The 27,709-nt window shown below is 44.0% G+C and overlaps 2 protein-coding genes and 1 pseudogene across 2 annotated transcripts; 1 reads left to right on the top strand and 2 right to left on the bottom strand.

Moving 5' to 3' along the window:
- Window positions 1-122: 122 nt before the first annotated feature.
- On the bottom strand, window positions 123-8,478 carry LOC140222869 (uncharacterized; annotated as a pseudogene).
- A 4,792-nt stretch (window positions 8,479-13,270) lies between these two features.
- Window positions 13,271-15,799, top strand: LOC117856747 (very-long-chain aldehyde decarbonylase GL1-11). Its single transcript, XM_034739129.2, has 7 exons — window positions 13,271-13,642; window positions 13,747-13,884; window positions 14,404-14,549; window positions 14,650-14,769; window positions 14,863-15,075; window positions 15,181-15,261; window positions 15,347-15,799. Exons 1-7 carry the CDS (start codon window positions 13,604-13,606, stop codon window positions 15,414-15,416), a joined length of 807 nt encoding a protein of 268 aa, XP_034595020.1. The 5' UTR covers window positions 13,271-13,603; the 3' UTR covers window positions 15,417-15,799.
- A 4,251-nt stretch (window positions 15,800-20,050) lies between these two features.
- LOC117856746 (GDSL esterase/lipase At1g28580) lies at window positions 20,051-24,744 on the bottom strand. The gene is made up of 5 exons (XM_034739128.2): window positions 24,463-24,744; window positions 23,316-23,525; window positions 22,451-22,599; window positions 22,094-22,370; window positions 20,051-20,781 (listed from the first exon to the last, which is right to left on the bottom strand). Exons 1-5 carry the CDS (start codon window positions 24,725-24,727, stop codon window positions 20,477-20,479), a joined length of 1,206 nt encoding a protein of 401 aa, XP_034595019.1. The 5' UTR covers window positions 24,728-24,744; the 3' UTR covers window positions 20,051-20,476.
- Between the last annotated feature and the right edge of the window lie 2,965 nt (window positions 24,745-27,709).

The following is a 27,709-nucleotide window of genomic DNA, read 5'->3' as shown; positions in this document are numbered from 1 at the left end:
GACAATGTCATCTTAATCCCCACTATTTGCAGAAATGTTAACTTGCTTCTTGTTTCTTAGAAGGTCTGCTAAATTAGCTTCAATGACTATGTCTTCTCCATCCCGCTCTTCCTGGGTGTACGTCAGCATCCTTTTCTCCATCCCGCATCACCATCACCATCACCTTCATGCATTTCATGCTCTATATCAGAGCAGTAATCATCTTGGTGTACGTCAGCATCCTTTTCACGCACGTTATACATGGCCCTATGTTCAAATTTCTACACAACTCGCCAATCTCTGCCTAAATGATTGTCCTGCAAGTAAAATATCTTTCTTGATTGTGTCGCCAAAATAAAAAGGGTCAGACTTGTACCAAAATGACTGGATGTTGATGGACTTGAAATGTCTGTCATCTCTAACACCTACAATCCTGCTCTCTCGATTGTACCAATCGCATCAAAATAGAACCACTGACCGACGGAATTCCATATCAGAGTTATATTGCAACTCAATTACCTCTTTCAGGACACCATAAAATTCAATTTTTTGGCTTCTATGTGTCCCCTCGGTCATGACTCCACTATTCTCTGCCTTTAGGCTTTTCTATAGGTTTTCCTCATGGTCAACAATGCTATAGCGAACTCCATTGACACTGCAAGCTGCACAGATCTTGACTTGGAGATCAGGACCACATTAGAGTGCATACAATCCTTCGCTGACCTCATTAGGTTTATCTTTACGCAGCTTCGCGATCTACAACCAAACATATAAAGTTGAGTCTAGTGTAATTTCAATGACTTCCATAAATGATATATGCCATTAACTTACATGATTCTTAAACCATGAAGCAAATTATTTCTCCTGCCTTTTGTCAACATCACGTCCCCCTTCTTCCCCAAGTTTAAACATGACAAAGCTTGTGAAAGATATATACTCCATGACAAAGTTTCTCAGTGCATGCTACATGACAAAGTTTAAACATTAGGAATAAACAGAGGTAAATATATATATGTATAGATATAAATAGAAATAGGCATAGGCACAAAGTAAATGATACATACTCCAAATACGGCTCAACTTCAACACAATTATTTAGTAAATACCAAACTAGCTTGTGAAAGATTTTTTATCGATGAATTGTACCCGATCCTTGCTAATAAGTTTAACACCATGCATGAAAACAAAGGTGTCACCATTTAATGGCCCATCAAATTTAGGACTTGTGTCAACATCGTCCGTGTACATAGAACAAAATGCCAAGACTTCACTTTTTATGTAGGCTTTAGCAATTGATCCTTCAGGCCTAGCCCTGTTCCTTACAAGATTCTTCAATGTGCCAAGCCGCCATTCAATTGGATACATCCAGACATACTGTACAGGACCTCTAAGCAGTACCTCATCAGGTAGATGGACTACCAAGTGCACCATCACATCAAAGAAGGCAGGAGGAAAGATTTTCTCAAGCTTGCATATAATCAGTGGGATCTGTTTTTTCAGGCGTTTCACGGCATCTGTCCTCATATTTCTAATACACATCTTCCGAAAGAAGTTCCTGAGCTCTACAACTGCTTCATATACATCATCATGCACAAGCTCTCTTGAGCCAGCAGGTATGATTCTTTGTAGAAGGACATGGCAAGAATGAGTTTTCAACTTGCCTTGGACCTTTGAACCATCTGGACTAATGTATCTTCCTAGGTTGTCTGCATATCCATCTGGAAACTTGACACCTTTGAGGAACTTACAAAATACACTTCGTTGTGCAGGCTTCAACACATAGCAAGCTATTGGAGTTTTCACCATGTTACCATTCTGGTAACAATGCAAATAATGTCTTATGGCCATATCACCCAAATCTAGCCTAGCATTCATGGTGTCCTTTGTCTTGCCCTCCAGTTTCAGCAATGTGCCAAGGAGGTTGTCACATATATTTTTCTCTATGTGCATCACATCAAGATTGTGGTGCAGCAGTAGGTCTTTCCAATAGGGCAGCTTCCACCACCTAGCTTTGCGGTTATAAATTACTTGTTATCCATCCTTGCCATGCTTTCTCTTGTTACCTTCATCATTTAAACCTGGCATGACATTTCTGACCCTCTCTAGTTGCTCAACGACCTCATCTGCAGTGAACTTTCCTGGTGCCTCCTGGTTTTCACGCTTCCCATTGAAAACTAGACTTTTTCGCCAACGAAAGCTCGACTTTTCTGTCAAGCATGTGTCCTTGGAAGGTAATGACGGTGGCCAATGTAGCCTAACTTATTCCTTAGTGGCCGTGACAATGGGTTTTTATCACAATGAATACATGCATAATAACCTTTTATAGTTTGACCTGACAGGCTGCTTAATGCTGGATAGTCATTTATGCTCCAAAGCATAGCTACACGCGGATTGAACTTTGAACGTCTGAGAGCATCATATGTACTGACACCACTCCATAGGTCATGAAGTTCTTCTATAAGAGGCTGCAAGAATAAATCAAAATCCGTTCCTGGAGATCTTGGACATAGATCAGTAAAGACATGAAGCAGTTCGAAGGATTGACACATTGCCATGGTGGAAGATTTAAGGGCATAACAAACACTCGCCACATGCTATATGTTGTGCTAAACTTGCCAAACAGATTGAAACCATCTGTAGCGATGGCAAGTCTCAAGTTCCTTGCATCCCTTGCAAATTCTTTATATGTGCTGTTGAAGTGCCTCCATGCCTTCCCATCTGCTGGATGGCTCATTTCGCCATCAACCGGTGCCCTCCTCATCTTGTGCCATTGCATGTCCTCAGCTGTTCGGCTTGAAGCAAACATCCTCTTCAACCTTGGGAGCAGTGGGAAATGCCTCAAAACCTTACGAGGAACACGCTTGCAGCCATCCTTAACTTCCCATCTAGATTCATTGCATTTCGGGCAGACATCCATTTTGGCATACTTCTTCCTGAACAACAAACAGTTATTATAGCACATATGGATCATGTCGTATCCAAGGCCCAGTTCACAAATCTATTTATTTGCCTCATCATATGTTGAAGGTAATTGGGACTGGGGGAATGATAAGGAATCAGATTTTTATAGTTGGGCAAGGGGTACTTACTTCCTGGAGGGCGGATGAGGGAGTGGCCGAATTGGAACCGCCAAAGGAGGCCTCCGCGCCGCACGCCTACGCAGCGGACTAGTGGACTAGCGGTGGCAAGGAAAGGGGGAGCACGGAGATGTCTCCGTGTAAGGCACCAGGGACACTAGGACACCTCCTCGGTGTCGTCAACTGGGATCCGCTTGCCACCGCCGCTGCGTACGAATGGGGATTTGGAACACTCAAACTACACCTTCGTCTGCGGCGCGACGGCAACTTGCCGGAGATCGTGGCATCGAATAGTCGATCTGAATCATCGATGTCCAGATGAACGGCTAGGAGGAATTGGGCTTCAATAGAAAAAGCCCCACGGTAAGTTTTTCGGCCCATCTAACACAAACATTCATCGTATATATTGCTACAAGTATTTCAAAACTATTTCAAATTGAACTACGAGTGCCTCCAATAAGATTAAAAAATTTACATAAAAAATATATTCAGGCTCATCTATACCATCATAGCCCAAGTCCTAGAGATATATGCAAAATTCAATTATTTGATATGGATAATTCAACCATCTAAGTCTAAGCTACTACAAAATAATTATAATAATATCTAAATTTTGTCAGGAAATTCTGCAAAACTACCACAGCAACATATTTTACGTCCATAAGCTTGTCATAAAAAATTCAAATGGTTTTAATAAAGTGGGGCTATACATTATTCACAAATGAATACATCTCCCATGTAATTTCATATAACTTAAGTCAATCTTTCAAGTTTGCATAGCTCAAAATACTTTTGAACTCATATACACCTCAAATTTGGATACCACTTCATATTTACCTTAGTATTAGAAAATATGAAGTTAAATTTGCAATTGTTATGCAAAATAATTTGTCTATTTTTTTTACTTAGGTGTAAGAAACTAAGAGATATGTAAAAGGTCTTAGAAATAGTACCTAACTTGCAAACAAATACCATTAAATGGAAGAGTGTGATTTTAGATAAAATTAGGAAAATGAATCATCAAATTCGGAGTTCTTATGAGGGATAAAAACTAGTTACAAGTTTTAATTCTAGTCCAAAAAGAGAAAGATGGACTATTTACACGTTTTTATGCCTCTCAGCCTATCACGCGCTACGACATGGTTAGTTGACTGGGGACATGCTAGCCTCTAGTTGACCAGGATGTGGGTCAACCAAACCACCAATGGTTTACTGGGGATCGTGGCCATTGGGTTTGGATCCAAGGGCCTAGAATCCTCCGGGGGCCATGCAAGAAATTCCTCGCCTTCCTCGTGAGAAAACCCTCACCATCCTCGCAAGAAAACCCTCGCCTTCCTCCAATCCCCTTCATCAGAACAAAGCCATAGCCGTCTAATTTCTGGGGGTACTCCGATGATTCAGACCACTCCGGTCACCGCGGTGGAGGCCACCGGCGGCGCGCGCCGTCGCGTTGTTCTTTGGTCTGCGATGATGACGATGCCATCGCCGGAGTAATAGAACGACGATGCACGCTGCGCACAGTGCAAACACAAGAAAACATAGAACAAATTAAACACCGAAAATAAATAATTAAACGAGTAGAGCACGAGTTCCACATCTAGATCGAGTACATAAACACAGGTAGCAGTGTCATCCCACTGCAACTACATACACAATACTACTTCAACTAAAAATAGCTCCCATGTGAACTTAATTAGAACACGTGGAGCGCGGTAGGTTGCCAAACGATAGCAATCGAAAATGATGACACGGCGCGGTGGCAAGGCACAGTTGGATGCAGTGCGGCTCGCTCACATCCACCCCTCGTTCCAGGCCCCAACACGGTGGTGGCTCCACTTCTTCTTGTTGTCCTTTCTTAGGGGCTCGGACGTTGCCTTTCCCACGACGTGGTTCTTAACCTCATTCAGGATCCTCCACCGGTGCCTCTTGGCGGGGCAAACGGGGCATGCGAAGGTGTAGTCAACGTGACAAAAGATGCGCAGAGCGTCGCCCCGAGGGAAGGGCGTGCGGTAGCCACAGTGGCGGTCGTTAGACGAGTCCATCTCGGTATGGGACTCGAAGTCGGAGTCGATCACACCACCTGGAAGGGTCACCATAAAGGTCAACTTCTGGGGTGGCGATGAGGGCGTGGGGGTGGAGGAAGCCAGCCCCACCGCCAGAGGAGGCTAGGAATGCACCGGGGAGCCCCCAACGGCTCCACAGCGACCATCCGCAGGCGACGTCGGCGGGGTTCAGGTCAGCGACGTCAGAGCCCGATCCCGACGTCGAGCGCGATGGCCACCCGAGGTCACCGGCGTCGAAACAGGATCCCGATGCAGAGCCACAGCCGTAGCGAGACGACCACGTCGCAACGATGTCTTGGCCGTAGCGAGACGACCACGTCGCAACGATGTCTTGGCCGTAGCGCGACACCGAGAAGTTGCAGCTGGCGCGGCAGGAGCGCGACGAGAAACCGCCACGGGAGCGCGATGACGAGGAGGAGGTGACAACGGCCTTGGTGGGGGCAATGGCGATTAAATAAGGAGTTCCTCGCCTTCCATTGAAAGTTTCGTCGGCTTCCGTAGGAAGCCAACCGGCACCTCTCGAAGATGGCAACCGGCTCCTCAAAGGACGTGCGCGGGAATAGGAATTGGGATGGCAACCGCCAGAGGCCGTGGCATCGAATAGTCGATCTGAATGGTCGGTGTGCAGATGAACGGCTAGGAGGAATCGAGCTTCAATAGAAAAAGGCCCACGGTAAATTTTTCAGCCCATCTAACACAAACATTCATCATATTTATCAATACAATTAGTTTCAAAACTATTTCAAATTGAACTACGGGTGCCTCCAATAAGATTCAAAAATTTACATAAAAAATATATTCAGGCTCATATATACCATCACAGCCCAAGTCCTAGAGATAGATGCAAAATTTAATTATTTGATGGATAATTCAACCATCTAAGTCTAAGCTACTACAAAATAATTATAATAATATCTAAATTTTGTCAAGAAATTCTACAAACTAACACATCAACATATTTTAGGTCCATAAGCTTGCCATAAAAAATTCAAATGGTTTTAATAAAGTGGGGCTATACATTGTTCACAAATGAATACATCTCCCACGTAGTTTCATGCAACTAAAGTCAATCTTTCAAGTTTGCATAGCTCAAAATACTTTTGAACTCATATACACCTCAAATTTGGATACCACTTCATATTTACCTTACTATTAGAAAATATGAAGTTATATTTGCAATTGTTATGCAAAATTACTTATTTATTTTGCTACTTAGGTGTAAGAAACTAAGCGATATGTAAAAGATCTTAGAAATAGTACTTAACTTGCGAACAAACACCATTAAATGGAAGAGTGTGATTTTACATTAAATTAGGAAAAAGAACCAACAAATTCGGAGTTCCTATGACGGAGAAATACTAGTTACAAGTTTTAATTCTGGATTAAAAAGAGAAAGATGGACTATTTACGAGTTCTTATGCCTCTCAACCAATCACGTGCTACCACGTGGAGCAGTAGATGACGCTCGCCTCCTTAGTCCTCACCGCGCTTGGTGGCTCATTTTTTTCTTAAGGAATTCTAAGAACACTAACATGTGCTGTCCATGGGTTTATTGGACATCACGGTCCGAAATTTTCACGGGGCGCCAACTCTACCTCTAAAGCCGAAAACATTTCCCGCGAAATGTCTGTTATACCCTCAAGCAAAAGACACACCCTACCCTGTCCATCAAGGGTATTTGTGACAATCTGCCCCCTTCCCACCCTATATCTCTATCCTTCGCTCAGATCCACCTCTACCTCTCGTCTTTCCCCTCCACCTCTCACCTTTCAGCTTTGCGCCGGCAGGCTCCAATGTGCCGGCACTCGACCCCTCCCCTCCACCGAATGGCACCATGCCAGAGCTTCAACCTCGTCGATGACGCTGAGCGCACCGGAGCTGCTTTCCCATTGGCTACTACCGTCGCACCAGATCTGTAGAGCCGGACCGGATTTGCTTCCCAGTCGATGATAACATCCGCATCGGATCTGCTACCCCTTCGACTCTGCTTCCCCATCGACGACAATCGCCACACCAGATCTGCTACCCCTTCGACTCTGCTACCCCATTGATGACGACCGCCACACCAGATCTGCTACCCCGTCGATGATGACCGCCACACCAGATCTACTACCCCTTCGACGACGTCCGTCACACAAGATCTGCTACTCCTTTGACAACACCCATCGCACCGAATCTGCATCGTAGCAGCCTCACCATCCTTGATGAGAAGCTACCCCGACGCCCCGCAGCAAGAGGTATGCAAAATCTATCTACCTTCTGTGGTTCTAGATAGTGACACATTCACCCACGGTTCGGGGTTGGAGGTTGTGGTGGGTCTATATTATAATTCAAGTAACAAATATGTAATCAACCTAGGTCAAGAAAAAAATAAGTGATGTTTATCATCAGCTCTTAACTTGGCCTGACGATGGAGATGATCGGGTTGTTCCCTTGTGCTTCTTTGAAGCCGCTGTTGTTGCGGCTGTTTCACAGCTACAGCCAGCAAGCAGCTGCTGCAGGCCCACACAGTAGCATTTTGGGTGGGGGATGCTTAGAAGGAGCACTAGATATTTTCAATGCTAAGAAGGAGCAGTAGATATTTCCAATGCTTAGAAGGAGCAGTAGATATTTCCAATGTAGGGACTACATATCTCCAATGCTTAGAAGTGCTTTTAATTTGTTCACATGCTTGCAACTTCTGCTTTTTGAAATCTGCAGGACCCTGTGCGGACTGGGTGTAGGAAGGTATGTGCGAAGAAGAGGAAAACAAGTGGTGCCATGGCTCCTGGAGGTAGACATTCCAATAGGGTGAGGTCAATCCTACCAACTAATGTCACTCCTGGAGCTTCAACAAGGTTATTGAAAAAGGCTGCAAATATCAGGACCACGTGAAAAAGCATATGCATGAAGAATTGCCACCAGTTGCAGAAAATAATAGTGGTAATGAGACCAGTCGGAATACCGACTCAATCCCACCATTTTGGTACATCAGGTCGAAAACAAGAAGAAGCATCCAGAACAAGAACAAGAACTATAGGAAGAGGTTGACGGTCAAGTTGACGAAGAAGCAGTTATAAGCCCCTGCACATGCTGATTTGCTTTTCCAGTAATTGGTTAATTTGCTTGACATTTTGAATTTTAATTTATCTTGGTTGCCATGCTCAATAAGTCCATACCAACATTGAATCTCTACGTGGTCATTTCACCTGCATCCATATAATATACATGTTTCCCAACAATTCAGTCCATGTTCATTAGGTTTCTCTTTATGCAACCAAACTTACATGATTCTCAAACCATTTAGCAAATCCTTCTTCCGGACTTTTGTCCTTTCCCCAATACTTCTCTGTACATGCTACATCACATAGTTTTAACATTCATGGCTGCCCTTGTCTTTCAGTGGTGTATTATTTTAATATTATTTAGTAGCAGTTATCCAATCTGCCTTTTTTCCCAGATTGCTGAATCTGTTTTACTATAATCAGTAAACTAATAGTTCATTTTTGGATGTTCTAGACGTCAATGGAAACTATGTGGGTAGAAGTATCGCTTTTCAGCCCCTGGATAGTTCATCCTTATGAAGATCTTGAACCTGAACGCCCCTAGTATCTCTTCTCAGCCCTGGTCCTATGTGTGTGGAACTATTCTCAGCACTTGGCATTCTGTCGTGACCTTGTGTTGTGAACTTATGTGGTTTTGAACTATCAGTGAACTAATTGTGGTGGTGTCATGAACTTATTTGGTTGTAACTTAATTATGGTGAACTTTCTATGAATTGTGCTGTATCATTTGATGTCTATGATGAAATGGTTATGTGTGAACATGGACATGTATGATATGGACACGTGTAACATCCATAAAATGGAACGTGGTGGTCCAATAAGAAACTGACACGCGTACTAATTGGTAACTGACACGTGGGCCAAACATAAAAGAACACGCCATAAATAGAATTGCAAATGTGGAATGATCAGAAATGACACGTGGACCAATAGTAAAATGGCATGTGTAACACTAGCGAATCGACACGTGGAACTAAAAAAGACACGTGGACCAATAGAAAGATGACACATGGACAAACTGGAAAAGGACATGTGGACCAATAGAAAAAAGACACGTGGGCAAACAGGAAAAAGACACATGACAAACCGGAACATGACACGGGGGCAAATGGGAAAATGACACGTGGGCAAATCGGAAAAGGACACAGGGACAGACAGGAAAATGACACGTGGACAGACAGGAAAATGACACGTGGACATGTAATAAAGTGAACGTGGACCACTTGAAAGGATGACACGTGTCAACATGAGACAGCGACATGTGGGTGAATAGAATAATGACACGTGGACTTGCGTCATCTCGACACGTGGCCTTATGCTAGCTAGCCATGTGGTTGTCCTCTTTGCGACACGTGCTGAATTACACGTCACCTGCCGTGTGGACAAAGCCATGTCGCGTGCCAGCGTGTCCGGGACACGTCACTTACCAGCGTGGATGGCATCACGTCACCTGCCAGCATGGATGGGGACACGTGGATCCAAAGTTCTGTGATGTTTTTGCAGACGCGTCTTAGAACGGAAAATGGTTCTGTGATGAAAGTTTTTTCATCATAGGGAAAACCAGTTCTGTGACGTTTTTGGCCAGTTCGTAACGGAAATACAAACTTGACGCTCGGTTTTTTACAGACTGAAATTCGTCAGAAAACTTTCTTTGTGACAAATTTACCCTTCATAGTGACGAAAACCGTTCGTCACCGAAGCAACTATTTCCACTAGTGTCAAGGAGTTTTGAAGTTCTTTCACAGAAGACAATTTTTTGAAGTAACTTAACTTAACTAAAATAATATATCATACAAACTAATTTTATAAATTGCACAATCACATGATAGGAATATTAGGTATTTTAGATAATTTTTGGAATTTTGTACCATAAAAATTTGCAAGATCTACAAAAGTACCCTAATTCTGTGAATTTAGTTTTAATAATTTGAGCGATATATATGTGTTTTTATGCAAAATGGGTTCATATCCATCTGTTGTATCACTAAAAAAGTTTCATGATTTTTAGAGGTGATTTAGAGGTCATTTTGATTAAAAAAAAAAGAGGAGGGGGAATCAATGAGAGTTAACTAATGGAACAGATTGAAATCTCAAATAACGAATAGAAATTTAACTCAATGGCAAACAAGGAAGTTGAAATTTTGTAGTGTCAAATAAGAAAGCCTCAATTTTACCAATGTCAAATAGAGAAATTTTCTGAAATATATACTGCCAGCATATTTACATCATCATTACATGGGTATCCAAAGACGTGGTAAACCACCCAATCAAAATTAAACTGCAACAGCTCAATCTTTCCGCAATCCGCAGATAGGGATATTGAATCTACTAGATGATCAGTTCACTTCTGAAGTTAATTTCTGCTACAATGACGCCACGGAGAACAATACATTTGAACGGTAGCTTTAATCAAGCAATGCTGAAAAAGAAAGGCAAGATTTGATATCTTCTCCGGTAAAAAGGAGCTTTTGTACATATGTAGGCGAGTCTTGAGCTCTCTATCCACAATGACACAGTCTTTCTCCCAACCAAACAAAGGGGATTGAAATCCTTTCAATACTGTGACATATGCTGATGTTTAACGATAACCGCATACTCACGGCTGAGGAAGATTAGAACTTAGTCCTGATGGTTCGTGAATCATGACTTTATCAAGTAGGCAGTAATGTTTGAAGAGTTCTAGTTTTGACTTCAAAGACCTGACACACAAAGAGGTTTGTTGCACGCATACGGCATATAAGGAACTGTCAACTTTAACACTATGCAAAAAAAAGATTTCCCATCACATCAAACTTGCGGTACATGCATAGAATACTAAATGTAGACGAAATCAAAAACTAATTGCACAGTTTTGTTGTACTTTGCGAGACGAATCTTTTAAGCCTAATTAGTCAATATTTGGACAATAATTCACAAATACAAACGAAATGCTACAGTGTGCTACAATACTACAACAGTGATTTTGCATCTCCAAAATTGGGCAACTAAACAAGACCCAAATAAGTTGAGCTTGCTTGTTCAATTGTGAAAAGCATGTTTCATTGAATATTTCCATGTTCAGATCAAACTTAAATTCGAGACAACCATTTACTGTCAACTGCCATTTACAGGAATCAGGACCTGACACACAAGTTCTTTGCCGCAAAGAAAACTGCCATTTACTCAGGAATCAGGACCTGACACACAAGTTCTTTGCTGCAAAGAATCAGTAGTTGAAAGCTCATTTATGCATTAAAAACATATGCCCGAAGCATACTTCTATTTGTTGTTGCCTTTAACATTGAGAGGGTATTTTGATATCCTGCTAAACTTTAGCACCTATCACATCAGATGTTTGCATACTAATTAGGAGTATTAAATATAGTCTAATTATAAAACTAATTGCACAGATGGAGTCTAATTCGCGAGACGAATCTATTAAGCCTAATTAGTTGTTGCTACAGTAACTATTTGCTAATGATGTATTAATTAGTCTTAATAGATTCGTCTCGCGAACATTTGTGCAATTAGTTTTGTAATTAGCTCATATTTAGTTCTCCTAATTAGCATCTGATTGACCCTGCTAAAGTTTAGCACACCGTATCCAAACACCCCCTTAGCCTTCCAATGAACTTGTAAAGCGTGATTGGTTGATGAAGAACCATTGAAGTAGTTCCTTCCATGCACATTCAATTCGACCATTTCAGCAGACAGTGTGTTGTTGATGATCTTACACCCAAAACTAAATTCTCCACACCTGAGTGCACCATACTTTGACATATCATGATTAAGTATCTTAATAATTCCACTGGTCACTTGACTGAGTTGAAAGGCGAGGATTAATGAATTATATCCTCTTGAATGGTTCACTCTGCTTGGTAGCTAGGGTCAATCTCCTGTTCTAGATTTAAAGACTAGATCAATTGTGAATTCTCGTAATGCAACTAGCAGATCACGGCAGTGACAACATTTTTTTCGTAAATATGCAGGAGAGTTGCGTATCTTTGTATTAAGAAAAAAATAGTTTACAACGCACACACGGTTTTCGTTCATCGTTCATTTCAACATAGGTTCAATGAAATCTGAATCGTACATTTCAAAATAGGCTGAAATCTCAGACTAGTTTCCTATATAGCGTAACCACCTGCATGCACAGACTGAGTCTGTGAACCTGATCTCATGATGTCCCTTACATTTCCTGTATCCGTAGGCTGCAGAAGAAAAAAAAAGAGAAGAGTTTGAGGAGAGCAAATGTGCTCTCAATGGTTGCGAATCTCTTGACAGAAGTGGACAGAAGAGCTACAAGATTCCAGATCCTTGGACCGCTTCTCGGTTTTGAGAAGTGTCCAAGATGCCGGTCCCACAGCATCTACTGCTCACTGAAACTCTAATTACACTTGAGCTCAGCGGATCAAATTAAAGAGCTCAGAGCATCGTATTTTACAGTGTTTGTTGGATTATCTGCACATTGGTGAAGCTTTATGTACGAAAGACTTGACAACTTTGTAATTGTATTGTACTCACCGTTTGAAATTGTCGGTTATTTTCGCTTTTCTAGATAGATAAATTTTACTATTTATCTAGACATAATCTATATCTAGGTGAATAGAAAAAATCATGTATCTAGAAAAGATAAAATGATCTACAATTGGAACGAAGGGAGAAAGTCACTTACCATCCTATGAGATGTACTTAGGGGTAGTAAAGGACCTCTAATTTAGCCTAGCAAATTTAAAAATTGAATTTATTAGTCGGGTCATAATATTATATGATTTTGAATTTAAAAATAGATATGGTTAAGTTGGGTTGTGAAGGTGCCACAAGGACCATGATACGTTACCTACTAGATGTACTTTGACGTGGTCAGAGCACATGGAAGTAGATCCAAGACGTCCATACAATATCCACGGGATGAACCAAAAACCAGCTGTTGGATCTTGTTGTATGCTGTATTGAGAGTTGGAGACAGTGGTATCGGTATTCTGTCATCATCTGTGCTGCTGTTTACCCAACGGTCCAAAGGCTCCAAGCGTCGAGGCCCAAGAAAGCCCATGTGTCCTCACTCCGCCTAGGGTTCCCCTGAGTCCACCACCACCAGACACGTGAGACTGAGACACGGACACGACGCAGCCGCCCGTCATCACACCCACACAGGCACGCACGCACGCACGCACTCGCGATTTGCACCACGAAGTCGCCAGTGCCGCCGAGAGAGAGACCGTCCACTCCGCCGCGGCCCGCTTCCACGAGATCCGCCACACCGCTGCCGAGATCCATTACGCCGCAGCCGCCGAGCACCACCGCTACTTCAGAGGCGGGGGAGGCGGAGCCCGGCACCACTACCGCAGAACAGAGAGGGGAGCAGAAAAATCCAATCCGCCTTCCCCATCCCCTCGTTTTCTTCGCCGGGCCGGCGGCAAGGTGCGCACCCCCACCCCAACCTCTCGCAATCCATCGTACAATGGCGGCGCCCGTGTCCGCCCTGGAGTCCGCTTGGCAGGTATCCCCATTCGCCCTCTCCTCTCTCTGTCTCTCTCGCGCACACTCCGTCTGCTCTCTCCGCTTACTCCGGATCTCCGTTGTTTTGGGAAACGATGAATGCAGCTGGTGACCGCCAACTTCACCGAGTTCCAGCTCGCCACCGTCATCACCTTCCTGATCCACGAGACCGTCTTCTTCCTCTCCGGCCTCCCCTCCCTCCTCTTCGAGCGATTCGGCCTCTTCGCCAAGTACAAGATCCAGGTACTCTCTCTTTTTTTTACAGTGCTGGGAGGGTAACATGTGCAGTTGTAACGGAAAATTTATAAAACAGCAGTTTGAGATATGGTATTTACAGCTCTCACCTTGCAATAGAATTATTGTTTCTGCTGTTCACGAATATTATTTTGCTTTCCCTAACAACTGGCATTGACCCGTTCCCATACACAAGTAGGCTCCACCAGCATTAACTCCTCTTTGCCAAGAATGTCTGTTCCTATTTTCTTCACGATACAATGGTGCCTAGTTCCTTCTAGATGATCTCACTCTGTTTTAAATTTACGCTGGAATGTGATACCCCGATCTCATTGTCAATGAGAACATGCATTGCTAATCAGAATCTGTTCTCAGTTTGTAAAGAGTAACCTGTCCTCTTCTCTCCTTTATTTTTTTAGTGATGTAATGTTTCATCTGTTGGAGCAAAGTAATTCATTGAATACCTATACTTATCTTGCTACTACTGCATATGGTTTCCTCAACAAAAAATTGTGTGCATCTTTGCAGAAGAAGAGCAACACCTCTGCTTATCAAAACAGATGTGTCCTGCGTCTCATTCTCTACCATGTCTGTGTGAACTTGCCTGTCATGATTTTCTCCTACCCTGCCTTCAAATTCATGGGCCTTAGGAGCTCTCTTCCTCTGCCACACTGGTAGCAATTCGCTTCCTTCTCCTTTTACTGAGCCCTTATTATTATGCAAGAGCTTCAACTGGAAGAAAAATGTTTTAAATGCTACCTGTATTTTCTGCAGGACTGTTGTTGTATCTCAAGTTCTTTTCTATTTTGTACTCGAGGATTTTATATTCTATTGGGGGCACCGGGCACTGCACACCAAATGGCTATACAAGCATGTCCACAGTGTCCACCACGAGTAAGCAACAGTGCTTCACTTCACTACATCCTAATTTACACAACATATCATTTATTGTATCAGTCTAGTCTATGACACAGCAAATCTGTGCAGATATGCTACACCCTTTGGGTTAACTTCTGAATATGCCCACCCTGCTGAAATTTTGTTCCTGGGATTTGCCACGGTTGTTGGTCCTGCTCTTACTGGCCCTCATTTGTTCACCCTATGGCTTTGGATGGTGCTGAGGGTATTGGAGACAGTTGAAGCTCACAGTGGCTACCACTTCCCATGGAGCCCATCAAATTTCCTGCCACTGTATGGTGGGTAAGTAAGCTGGAGCATTGTCTCCCATAAAAGTAGCTGTACAGGATGGTACAGGGATTGTTTGAAGGTGCATGTCTAACACTACTGAAATTTCATCATGAACAGCTCGGACTTCCATGACTACCATCACCGTGTGCTGTACACCAAGTCAGGGAACTATGCCTCGACTTTTGTTTACATGGACTGGTGCGAATCTGTTTCCCATTTGCATTGTTGTGTTGAGTTGTGTGAACTACCTAACATGCGCAGCGCTTTAACCGTTGTGTCTCAGGTTGTTTGGGACGGACAAGGATTACCGCAAGGCAAAGGCCGTTGAGGAGAAGGAAGGGAAGAACCTGTAAATTGCGAGAGCTGCTGCAGCGCTGGTTGCTGGACACCATCCAGAGAATTTGCTGATTGGGACTGCATATATGTGTGTACGGCTAGCCTGTTGAATCAAATTACCATCACGTACAGTACAATTAAAGTGGTATGCATGGCCACTGTGCAGCAACTCTCCGTTTATAATTGCGTGCTTGATCCTTCTTATAATTAACTCAAACTGCTTCAATTTGTTTGCTGCTAGTTCTTCTGCATATAATGTTAATGTCACTTGTTCCAAGCAGGCATCTTTGTCAGACCTAGTTATGGTACATGTGTATCTGATAAATGTACTGGTCTACTGGGCTTGGCAGAGAAACAATGTGTTGCAGAACCCATCCATTCAAAGAGTATTGATTTTGTACATGCTAGTTATAGCATTTCTTGTGCTTTTACAAGCTTGAAGATTCACAGCGATCAGCAGCAAAAAGAAGAAATGAAAAAAAAAGGTATACATAGTATATAGCAAACGAAAATGGGGACAAAAGAACAACAAAGGGGTGATATCTCTTATCTTCGGTATAATTATAATATAAAATACGAATCCTGCACCGAGTTCTGGCCTGTCATTGGACCACGTCATCTTGATTTTCCTACCGTTGCTCTTTGGTTCTGAATTTCACCCGGACTCCGGCGCCGATGCAATAGCAAGTTTGCACCCCGACACTCACAGTTGATCTCGCGGCGCTGCATCTTTGACGTCCTTCCAGTCATCCGTGAGGTAGAAGGACGAGTTGGCTTTGCTGGCATCACATGGGTCGAGCTGGCTCATGTGCTCCAAGCAGTGTGATGATGCGCAACCGTGTAGGCCAGTCCAAATCCTCTGCTTCTCTAACTGCAAACATGGCAGCAAATCGTCCAGTTAGCAACCAGTGTCGTCAACACATGCATGTTCTCCGGAATAAAGGTACGGCCCGCCTGACAGGTAGATGGGGTTAGGAAACAGGTATCGAACTAGCATCATGGCTCCTGTCCTTTACATATTCAGCTAAAAGCAAGAATGTTATTTCTGTGGGCATCAGCATCAATGTACAGAGGTGGAGATGGATCACCCCACTATGCACTTGCTCAAACCTCAACTCTTTTCTTCTTCCTCTCCTTTATCTATATGACCAAAAATTGCAAGAATAATTATGTTTGTAAGAATAATTATCAGTAAGAATAATTATGTATTATTTTATATACATAATTATGTAGTCTGATGAATTATTGAATTGTGCCCATTTGGTGTTATTGACCTGCCACAAGTGCTTATCCTCCTTTCGACGAGATAAGAGCAGCAGATACGGAGTGGCAGCAGCTACAGCAACAAAGACAAGGGCTCCACTGATGGCTGCTGAGTAGATTGCCCAGATAAGCAGCGCGAGCGCGCTCCAGCCGGCAAACCGGTGCGTGCGCTCGAACAGACGAACACGTTGTGGTCGAAGTGACGCGGCTATGCACGAGGGAGCCAGCACCCAGCAGGCCGAGTATTGCTGACGCGACGCGGACAACTTCCCCGGACGTCACGTCGCGGTGCTGGAGCGCCTGCAGGAGCGCGTACACCAGCCACGGCGCCATCGACGAGACGCCGCAGCTGCTTTGCACGCCGCCTAGCGACTGCAGGATCGCCGACGACGAGCGCGACGGAGAGCCAGAACACGACCCGCAACTAGGCCTGACAATGGGTCGTGGCCCGATCCTTACACCGTTAAAGCCCCATTTTCAGACCACCGGGGCGTCTATGGATGCATCGATCTGAGCAAATTTACGATGGAGCAATGAAGTACATTAGTGATATGGGATTTAGCTATGATTCAATCTATATATGTTTGTAAGAATAATTATGTATTATTTTATAACAGTGACGTTGCCAAAGCCGATGTGTGTGATCAGGAATGTTGGATATGATCACAAACGTCCCGGTGGCTTGGACAACAACTGATGAGCTTGATGGACCAACAATGTCGCATTAAATGGAAAATCATATATGGCTAGATCCATCAAGCTCATTAGCTTACCAAATGAAAATTTTGGTTTAAATGTTCTATTAGACATTTAAACATTTTCCCATGACCATCAAGCTCATCAGTTGCCCATATATCCTTGTCCTATATCATACAAAAACTCTATCATCAGTGCCTTCATCCTCAAGACAACCAATATGTTAATTTTCCTGAATGCCACCATATTGATGCTCTGTATTGTTCTCCCGTGCTTCCTCAAAAAGAAAAAAAAAAGGTAAGAAGCAAAGTTTCCCCTTTGAGTTTGAGCGAAAAAAATGTAAGAAAAACTACAAGCCCTACCACTAGTGCGCCTACACGTCTTTATCAACGTTGTTTTTTATCCGGAAGACCTAGAGCTAACTATCGAGACTTTGGGCTATCCGAACACATACTTTGAGAAATGGTTTATGCATGTTTGTTGCTGAACCCATCATCCAGATGATGTGCATTTTTATCATCAAATTTCTTTATGATTGATCCACCTAGTGTATATGCTTTCCATGTCAAACATAAGTAAGCGAAGATGCACCACTTCTTGCTTGCGCTTACTCCCGTTCATGCATGTACGACATGATCAAAGCATTTCTTCACCCTTATCATACCCGTCATGAACAAACTTCATGAAATCTTTGACCCCTTCGAGATGCGTCAGGTAAATAGTGCACAACCATTTATCCAACATTTAATTACTTGTCAAATGTTAATTGTTAAGTTTCCAAATAAAGCTTGGCAGTTTTGCCTACGATTTGAAAAAACTTGCAAAATAAGAAATAAGGAAAATTCAACATTACTGATCGGGTTGATGTGCCCCATGGACCATGGTGACGACATCGAACTTCGATGCTCCGCCGTGGTTTAGTCCTGTGGCGTGAGAGGAAAATATTGTTTGTTGGCTGATAAGCCGGCTGAATAAGCTGAAGCGAACAGGCCCACCACCGTCTCTATTTGTTTTTTGCCGATTGCGGGAGAGCATTGCCACTTGCCAGGAAATCAGGCTTTTCTCGTGTCAAGTACCAAAACATACTCCAGCAACTCATCTCCTATGACAGACACGTGTGCCAGACTTATTCATATATACGCATAAAAAATAAGTTTTAGGTGACACGTATATGAACTCAATTCACAGTGGTAGCATTGAGTCTCATTTGATTTGTTGGAGGTTTGACTCCTGGGTGGAGCATTTTTCGTTTTTATTTTGCCTCCTATTTTTTTTCATGTGGGACCATCTGTAGTTTATGACGTATTTCGTTACAAAACAACAGTGTAATATTTAGTAATGTTTATGGTTTGGCCGTGATGAAGTTTTATGATATTTTTAATTTCGTCACTAAATTTGTTTGGTTGCAATGCTTTACAACGTATGATGTTTTCATCATAAATCAGCTGATCCTTATAATTGAACGAGCTTTACGCTTTTCCGGCCAACGAGGACTTGTTCTTACAGGATATTCAGGCCACTGCAATGAACGGATGCCTTTTGTACTGCTGGTCATTTTCAAAATTCAACAGGCAGCTAGTTGCTACTATATAAACCCCTTGTCTATTAAAATTTTTAAGAGGTTTATCTCATATGGTACATAAGCAAGTTGAATTTGTTACATTGTGAGAAAGTCATGTCCCATTTAATATTCATTTTCAGATCTAACCGAATTCTAGGTCATCTTGTAATTCAACTGCCAGATACATAAGTTCTTTCTTTGCTGCAAGGAATCAGTAGTCCAAAGTTTATTTACTTTAAAACTATAAGTGCAAAATAGAGAAGCCCATATTCCATCCTAAAATATAGTTAATTTTAGGTTTGTCCTAAATCAAATCTTTATAATTTTTTACTGCACATAGCAAAAGAAAAGCATAAAGATTGACAATGTATGATGTTAGTAGATTCATTATAACACTATCATAACACGTAACCTTTTCTATTTACAATTATTTTTTAGAGATATTGTTAGTAAAATATAAAAATATTTGACTTAGGATAAATATAAAACTAGTTATATTCTGAAAACGGAGGGAGTAATTAACTCCTTATGTTTAAGAATCCGATAAAGAATCTCCGTGGTAGTTCTAGTTGAAGTGGTTTCTTCCGTGCGAATTGGACAATTTCAGCATATAGCGTGATCTTACACCCAGAAGTAAAATCTGCCTGCCTCTGCGAATCATGCTTTGGCATATCAGGGACAAGTATTTTGAACTGTCCCAATGGCCACTTGACCATTAAGTTGAAACTGACAACTTATTGCTTGGTAGGTGGACCCAATTTGCCGATCTAGGGGTCTCTTTGGCTGGACTTATAAGCCGGCTGATAAGCTGAAACAGTTGATTTGTTGTGAGAGAAAAATACTGTTTGATAGCTGATAAACCGGCTGATAAGCTGAAACGAACAGGCTTAGATTTCCATGGTCAAGGCCAATCGATCCTGAATTCTTGCAGCTAGCAGATCACAACTACTCTGTACGACTGTACGTTATTGGATAACAACAGCAACATTCTAGGTAATATAACTTTTAGATAATGGCAGCAACGATACAAAGAAATTTGAACTGTAAACATCTAATTGAAGGCCAGAGATCCCAGAATTTCGGTTTTCAAAATAAACATTGAATGATGAATTAAGTGAGAATGCCAATCAATAAAGCTACGTGTACTATATGCTTGTATCTATTGAAAGGCAATTGAGCCCATATATAGTACTGCATACATTGCCTTCAGGAGCTGAATCATAAATCTAGTTTCCTATATAGTATCATCACCTGCAGACTGTAAACTTATGCTTTCCTTTTCATTTCCTACTGCAGTAAGCTGCTAAAAAATGAGCTGAGCAAAGCAATGCACAAAACGATTGCGAATTTCTGCACTACAAAATCTCCTTTCTTTTCTTTCCTTCTTGCAGCAGCAACGTGTATCAAGAACTACATGACTCCAGATCACTGGACCTCTTCTCAACTTTGAGATGTGTCCAAGATGCAGCAGGGCCTTGCAACATCTATACTGCTCATTATAACTCCAAATGCACAATTTTTTTTACCAGGACTCTAAACGCACTTGAGCTCAGCAGATTAAATAAAAGAGCTCAAAGTATCATATGTTACAGTGTTTGTTGGATTATCTGTACATTGGTGAAGTTGGGATACTTTGAATTCTCCACCCTTGCAAGTTTCTGAAAGAGGAGGAATGGCATAACCCCCTAGTACTCCTTGAATGACGACTCTGTAACTCGCCTCAGTGAAGTGTAGACCATCCCATGAGATGTACTTTGATGGGTCAGAGCACACTGTAGATCCAGGCCGTCCACACAATATTGATGGGGAACAATTATATGGAGCATCACTTCCACAGCATGCATTCAGTGGGACTGTGAAGCCTGCAACAGCAACAGTTGTTGCTTAGTGAACAGTAAAGCTAAATATACCAGCATTTTTTCTGCCAGTAATTGTGCTTCTCAATATCTGTTACTCCTGCGGTGTTAGTGCAGTTTTTTGGAAAAATTGAACTTCAGTGGCATTGTTCAATTATATAGCATGCCGGGATATTCTCCACAAGTGTAGGTAACAGAAAATTAAACAAAACATAGAGGATAGGTGAATTACTATGACAATGAAATTTATTGTTGAAATAAGACATAACAGAAGCAGGCTCAGATTCTTATTGCTAACCAACTATTAGTTATTAAAACATGGGATGATTTGCAACTGTTTTAGTTTAGGTGTCACTGTAATGAGAGCTAAGCATATGTAAGAAAGTCTGAGTAACTGCAAACAGTTCAAAGTTTAATTCAAAGCTTTGCCTGTAGGTTGCAGACTGTATTGACAAGTAATGAAGCCATGGTGGTAATTCAGGAAACTCAATATTTGACCTTCAGCCTAGTGAAGGTAAAGCAGTTCATTCATAGAATCCATTGCTTACTTTCCCAGTTATATGTTTATCAACAGAGTGCATAACATTATCCACATACAATTCAGAGGCTTGTTTTATGACCAGAAAAAACATGATCGCTCAGATTTAGTAAGGCTTGCATATCATTATAGCTCTAACCACTCCAAAAAAAAAATCCCTCCATTCATTTTTATTAGGCATATTAGGATTTTAAAAAGTCTCTGAGGTATACTTTGACCATCAATTTCTCTTACAATATATCATCAATTGTTACATAGATCAATATAACATCAATATCTCTTCCAAATACGGATAAATTAAGCACGTCCAATTTGATTCATTATTGGTTATGAAGTTTTAACTTTATAAAATCCTAATACGCCTACAAATATCAAACAAAGTAGGTTCAAATGTTCTGTAATACGACTTGGGTGATAAACTATCATATGTATAACCAATTAACAATCAGTTCTTCCTTAATTGAATTTCATTCATGAACTAAATATAACACAGTTCATATTTCAACTTGAAGGTTAAAACTTAAAACTAAGGCTAATGTAAATCAACCAGACTTACAACAAACTCTCAAAGACCCTAAACAATCTTGAATGCAATAAAAATCATCAAGAAAAACGATGTATAGAACTCATTAGGACATCTGTATGCCTGATGGGAATAGGATCTTGAATGGCTGCTATGTCTGATGTCCCAGCTGATATAACAGGAGCAGTTATCCCTTAGAGCACAAATTCAACACAATTTATATTCTATGTTTTAGTTTGTGTTTTAGTGGTACTCACCAAACTGGAGTGGGGCCCGGAATATGTTCAATGAAGCACCATAATAGTCAGCATAAATGATGGTCACATCAGGGTAAAGATTCCTGAGCCTTTCCAATTCCTCCTGAAGCATACTATTATGGTACTCGGCAAATTCATTGAGCCACTTAATGCAGCCTGTTTGTTCATCATAGTAATCCTCCTTTTGGCTTGGAAAGATTGAAAGATATAATGGGACACACCCTATGGGAAAGTTCCCTGGAACAACTAATTTGTTTGCTCCAAGACTTGTAAGATCCTGAAAATCATGCAAATTATCAATGTAAACACATACAGGCTCTAAAAATTACCTGATTGAAAAGGGAGACGCGTACATACCGTGATGGCCGAGCTTATGGCACCAACAACATTAGGAACAAGCTCATGTAGCTCATCAAGAGACTTATCCCTCACAATTAGATGGTTGTAATCATTTCCACCGACCTCTCCGACAAAGAAAAGTGAATTGGACATTATATCACTGCGTTCTGCACAATTACAAAATTCAGTGGCTGTACGCTCCAAATTGTGCATCATGTGAATGGTACACTTTAATGACACTAATTCAGTAACAACATACATGGAACACGACAGTGGTTCTCATGAGGGCATCTTAGCTATATCAATAATTAACACAGCTAAAAGTATTAGCTAAAACAGCCAAATGAGACGACATTCATTTCAAACTCAGTATATTTTCTGCTTTCTCCGAAATCAATAAAAGTTTCTATCTTGGTGGTCAAAACAAATATATTTCCACCTATGTGCCTGTAACTCCATAGCAAGCTTCGCCACCTAGTCACATTTAAAGCACACAAGTTTCACAGTGTATAAGGCTTAGCACAGTGAATTTCACATGTAATTTATCAGGTGAGCATTTTGTACCACAAGTCAACCACAATCTGTATCAACTGCAACTCAAGGAAAACAGAGTGCTTGCTCAAGTTGAAAAAAAAGTAGCTCTCAGCGAACACTCAGCTGGACAACTCAGCCACTACATCTTTCAGCATGCCTGCCACTATTTAATTGTCTTCATTAGCATGTTGTGAAGTCACCAATCACACGTTTCACTGACATCTATTGTTAAAGCTGTTGATACTTAACAGGTTTATGGTTCCAGACCACAGAGTTTCATTAAACACCTTATAACGAAGCAAAATTGTGTCCAAACAACTTTCAAAACATAACTAAGGGAAGTGCATACCTGTCTCTGACGGTGCAATTGATGGGAGAAGCTTCTTGAACCACTGTATCTGCTCATAAAGGGAGTGTGGCGTCCACGTAGGCTCCACACCACGTTCCCGGAAGAACGAACCATTGAGGGCAGTAGCCCCCCCGACCGCAAAGTTTGCGCCATATTGGAAGTCCCCGCCGCCAAGGTACGGCGGCACAAATGGAAGCCCAAACGCTTCCGCTGCATATAAAAAAAAAAACCAACAAACATGTCAAGAAACCAGTTGGGACACGACAAGTGATCAGATGCAGAATCATGAAGAAGCGCAAGACAGGAGAAGTGGGCATCGAAAGGCTGATATACAAGTGTTGACCAAGTGATGGTTTGAATGCCACCAATTTAACTGGTAGTTGGGGCTACCAATTGTGTGCTAGTTCAACGACATGATGCCACCAATGTCTAGTGGTTGGGGAGAACTTGGGAAGGCAACCAACTTGTGCTGATATAAGCTGGGTATTTGCACATGAATGTTTCTTCCCACCATTTCAAATTTCCCAATTTCGACATATATATCACATTAAAAAAGGCAGATGCATGGTCGTAGCTGCTTATAATTCAAGAATTCTGAAACCGAGCATGTTCTTGCATGTGCTTATAGAACACCTCCTTGACCCATATGGATATTTCCAGCTACAACTAGAAGACGGTTTTGCGTAAAGCCCCAGTTGACAAACTCCCAACCTCGGTAGCAGCAACATGTTGTTGCTGGAGACAGAGGGGCAAAAAACTAGCAGAAGTGGAAATAATATATTTCCCTCGCCACCACGGCACTCGTGGCGGCTCCTAAAAAGAATCGATGGACAATCCCGTCGCGTGAAGAAAAATCAAGAGCGTAGCGAACCCCCATCCCCTGCCATCATACCGTGGACGAGTACGCGGCAAGAAAGGACGCTAATCAATCTAGTTCGGCAGAGTTAGACACGAGATATACACCGCCCGCTCCTCCTAATAAATCTTACTATTGCCGCAGGGGCGAAATCTACGTTTGAATTCGAACGGAGAGAGCCCGGAGATTCCATCCCCATTAATCAGGACGAGGGCGAGGAGCAGCGGGCACGGATAATAACAAACACGAAACGCAACGCGACGGAGCGGGGTGGGAGGAGGCGGAGGTTACCGAAGAAGTCGAGCAGGTTGCGGCCGTCGGAGTAGCGGCCGGAGGGGCGGCCGAAGAAGGTCTGGCCGTAGGGGAGGTTCCGCGCGGGGTCCGGGAAGTCGTCGGGCACGGAGAGCAGGAAGTTGCCGGTGTCCGTGAGCGAGTCCCCGAAGCTGAAAACCCGGCGGAAGCACACGCTCCCGCCCCCTTCCGCCGCCGCCGCCGCAGAAGCCACCACCAGCGCCACCACCGCGACGAGCAGCGCCTCGCGCGACGGAAATGCCATGACGAGAGCGGCGGGCCGCGCCGATCCGGAGCGGAGGGCGAATGCTAGACGCGGGAGCGGGGGACGCGGACGGAGTCGGCGGGGAGGGATAAGTAGAAGGGCAGGGTGGCCGTTGACATGTGGGGGGGAGAGAGTGGAGGTTGGGGGGGGGGGGGGGGGGGGGGGGGAGGAGGAAGACGAGGGAGAGGGGGAGGCCGCGGTTTTAAAGGGAGTGGGGTACGGCGACGGATCCACCCATTAATCTCCCCCACGCTTTGCAAGTTTGTTCCTCCGATTTGGGAAATCATTTTTCTTCTTCTTTTTCTTCCTTTGGTTACTTCCATTTTTTTCCACGCCACGCTTTTTTAGGGGTTTGGGATTTGGTTTCTTCGGCTGTCATCTACCCTCTGTTTTGTTTCCCCGGCTTCCGGGCCCGTGCCGTGTGGCGGCCGGCGGTTGGGCGGCTTGGCGGCCCCCGCCAGGGCCTCAGGCCGCGGCGCCGCATGGCATCCCCACAAACTAGACAGATTTCGGTCACAAACTTATTTGACACCCAGATGAGCACTAGTGCATACCTTTATGGTCACCATCAACCAGAAAACACATGGAGTACCTTCCGATAAGAAATGAATGGAGAAGCTTAAGCCGTGTGACTGACCGATCGCTGGATAGCTCTACTGAGATATACTATATTGGTCGAAATCTTTTGGATTGATATTGTTTTGAGTGATTCTGACATAAACGGAGGCCGATTCATGTGGGTCCAAAAGGTGTGGGCTCCATCCCAAGAGGAGAATACAACTGAGGATTTCAAAGTACTGTCTACATATAGCATAAAATTGAGGATTTCAAAGTATTTCAAAGTTGGAAACTGAACTACCCAATGTTATAATATTATGAGATGGAGAAATTATCATACTTGGTGTGAGTGTAACAATGGTTTGGAGTCTTATGTTTGATGCCTACTGCTTAGTCTAAATTCCCAGGGTCAAAAGATTATAGCCGCCGGCCGGAGCAGAGGCATCATGTCATGACTCATGCCCCGGTGAATCCACGACGTAAGTGTCGGTTGAATCATATCACGACTTTCCCCGGAGATGCATTCCAATTCTATTGGGCACCTTGATGGTACGGGAGTGGGAAAAAAACCGAAAGCGGCTATACAGAAGAATCCTTTTAATTTCCATGGCCCAAAGGCACGGGCAGGCGCTTGTGGCAGGTACGCGCGCCACCGCGCACCAGGTCACCGCCTCCTCACGGTCACGGGCCCTCTCGCTCGCTGAGGTGGCTCGGCTGGGCTGCCCGCGTCGCCGGCCAGAGCAGAGCCGGCGGTGCCGGTGCAGAACTGCAGGCAGGCACGAGAACCCCGTGCTGGTTAGTGGTAGCTGCGTGTTGGCAAGTTGGCATGGCCGCATGGGGCCGCTTGGACCCTGGGTCTCCCGATCCCAGCACTGCGGTTGTCCGCTGGTGCGCGCGCGAGAGGCAGATCGGTCAACCGTGCTCCGTGCAGTAGCCGTCCTGCCCGCGACGCCGACGCGGCGAGAGGAAAAAGGGGGCGCTCTCGATGGACCGGGCCCTGGCCGGCTGGCCCCTCCGGGACAGGGAGAAGCCAAGCAGAAGCCACCGGGTCTGTGGCCGTGGACCACCACCGTCGCCGTCGTCGGATCACAGGAGAAATTCTAGGATGGGACGGGTAGGCACGCGGGAAATCTCCTCAGGCGCGCGTGAATGATTGGATTCCGCTCGAGCTTTCTTTCTTTTTCTTTCTGCAGAGGGAGTAGGAAAGGGCGGGTTGGAAAAACACGCGGGACGGGAACCAAATCTTGCTTGGCGACCGGCCAGGCCGTATCGTTCCGGCGTGGTAGGGTTGGACGGAAGTCCCCGTTTTGATTGGCCCCGGCCGGCAGATTTGGTAGCATGGGCGCGGCGCAGCGCAGCACAGGTGTCGTAGGACGCGGCGGTTTTGGGGGACCGTCAGGCGTCAGTGCGTGCGAGCGTGACCTGCAGATCCCCCTGCCCCCACACCGAAAAAGGGGCAGGTGTACCATGAGGCATGAGCCAAAAACTTGCAACTCTCGGGGGTCCGGCCAAGAGCAACCGGCCACGGAAGAAGCCGCCTCATGCTCCGGTTCCGATTCGTGCGCGGACACTGCTCCGTCCATTATTCCATCAGCATCGTGTCATGCGTGCGTACACATCACGACCAGCGGAGGCCCCATTTCTTTTCGTGATGGTGCATGGCACACAAATCATGGGGAGAATTGCTGATCTGATTTTGGAAAGGGCAAGCGAAGGGATGGATGGACGAGGGCGCGGGTGCGTATCATCCTAGTGGCAACAGCGAACAGCGACGCCCACCGCCCGTCCGCCCCGCGGCCGAGAGAGAAAAGTGCTCGCGGCCGGCGGGGGCGTCGCGAGCGACCGCGTGCGGAAGGCGAACCACCCGTGGCGCCGTGGCGCGGATCGGCCGAGTTGACCACGCGCGCCACGCAGCAGGGCAACCAACCAGATGCTCCGTGCCGGTGGGTGTCCCCGCCACACACCGGAATCTAGGCCTTGTTTAGCCGAATAACAACTAGTACCACAGCACACGAACGAAGAATTCAGGAGAAGAAACTCAAGATCATTACAGAATCGTACATGCAAAACATTTACCATGCATTTGGTTGAAAATCTAGCCCCCGTTTGGTCTTTTCTTTTTACCGTTAAAAAATACTTGACCACGATAAGTGAAGTGACACTGCACAATTTGACTTCGCCACGTCCACGCCCATGCCCCCATAACCCTTACCTAAAGCCTCGACGTGTTGTCCCCTTTCACCGAGCCCTTTTTCCGGGCTAGCAACATGCAACTTCTCCTCTCTGCTAGCTGTGAAAACCGATCGAGAGACGGACGGGACAGCACAGCGCCGCCGCTAATAAAAGCCCAAGAGCGACCCGACGGCATGAAAACTGAAAAGGTCAGCAGCATCAAAAGATACGACTTGAGATCAGACAGCATGT

The sequence above is a fragment of the Setaria viridis genome, chromosome 5, assembly GCF_005286985.2.
Source record: "Setaria viridis chromosome 5, Setaria_viridis_v4.0, whole genome shotgun sequence".
In the NCBI taxonomy this organism is placed as follows: domain Eukaryota; kingdom Viridiplantae; phylum Streptophyta; class Magnoliopsida; order Poales; family Poaceae; genus Setaria; species Setaria viridis.
Note: the sequence above shows the minus strand (reverse complement) of the source record. Positions and strands in the feature narration are given on the sequence as shown.

Coding starts and splice junctions, on each gene's coding strand:
- LOC117856747 (XM_034739129.2), top strand. CDS start 13,604: ATGGCGGCGCCCGTGTCCGCCCTGGAGTCCGCTTGGCAG. Junction 14,550..14,649: donor TCTCTTCCTCTGCCACACTG/GTAGCAATTCGC, acceptor TATTTTCTGCAG/GACTGTTGTTGTATCTCAAG. Junction 15,076..15,180: donor TTCCTGCCACTGTATGGTGG/GTAAGTAAGCTG, acceptor CATCATGAACAG/CTCGGACTTCCATGACTACC.
- LOC117856746 (XM_034739128.2), bottom strand. CDS start 24,727: ATGGCATTTCCGTCGCGCGAGGCGCTGCTCGTCGCGGTGGTGGCGCTG. Junction 22,600..23,315: donor AATTGCACCGTCAGAGACAG/GTATGCACTTCC, acceptor GTAATTGTGCAG/AACGCAGTGATATAATGTCC. Junction 20,782..22,093: donor CCGGGCCCCACTCCAGTTTG/GTGAGTACCACT, acceptor TTGCTGTTGCAG/GCTTCACAGTCCCACTGAAT.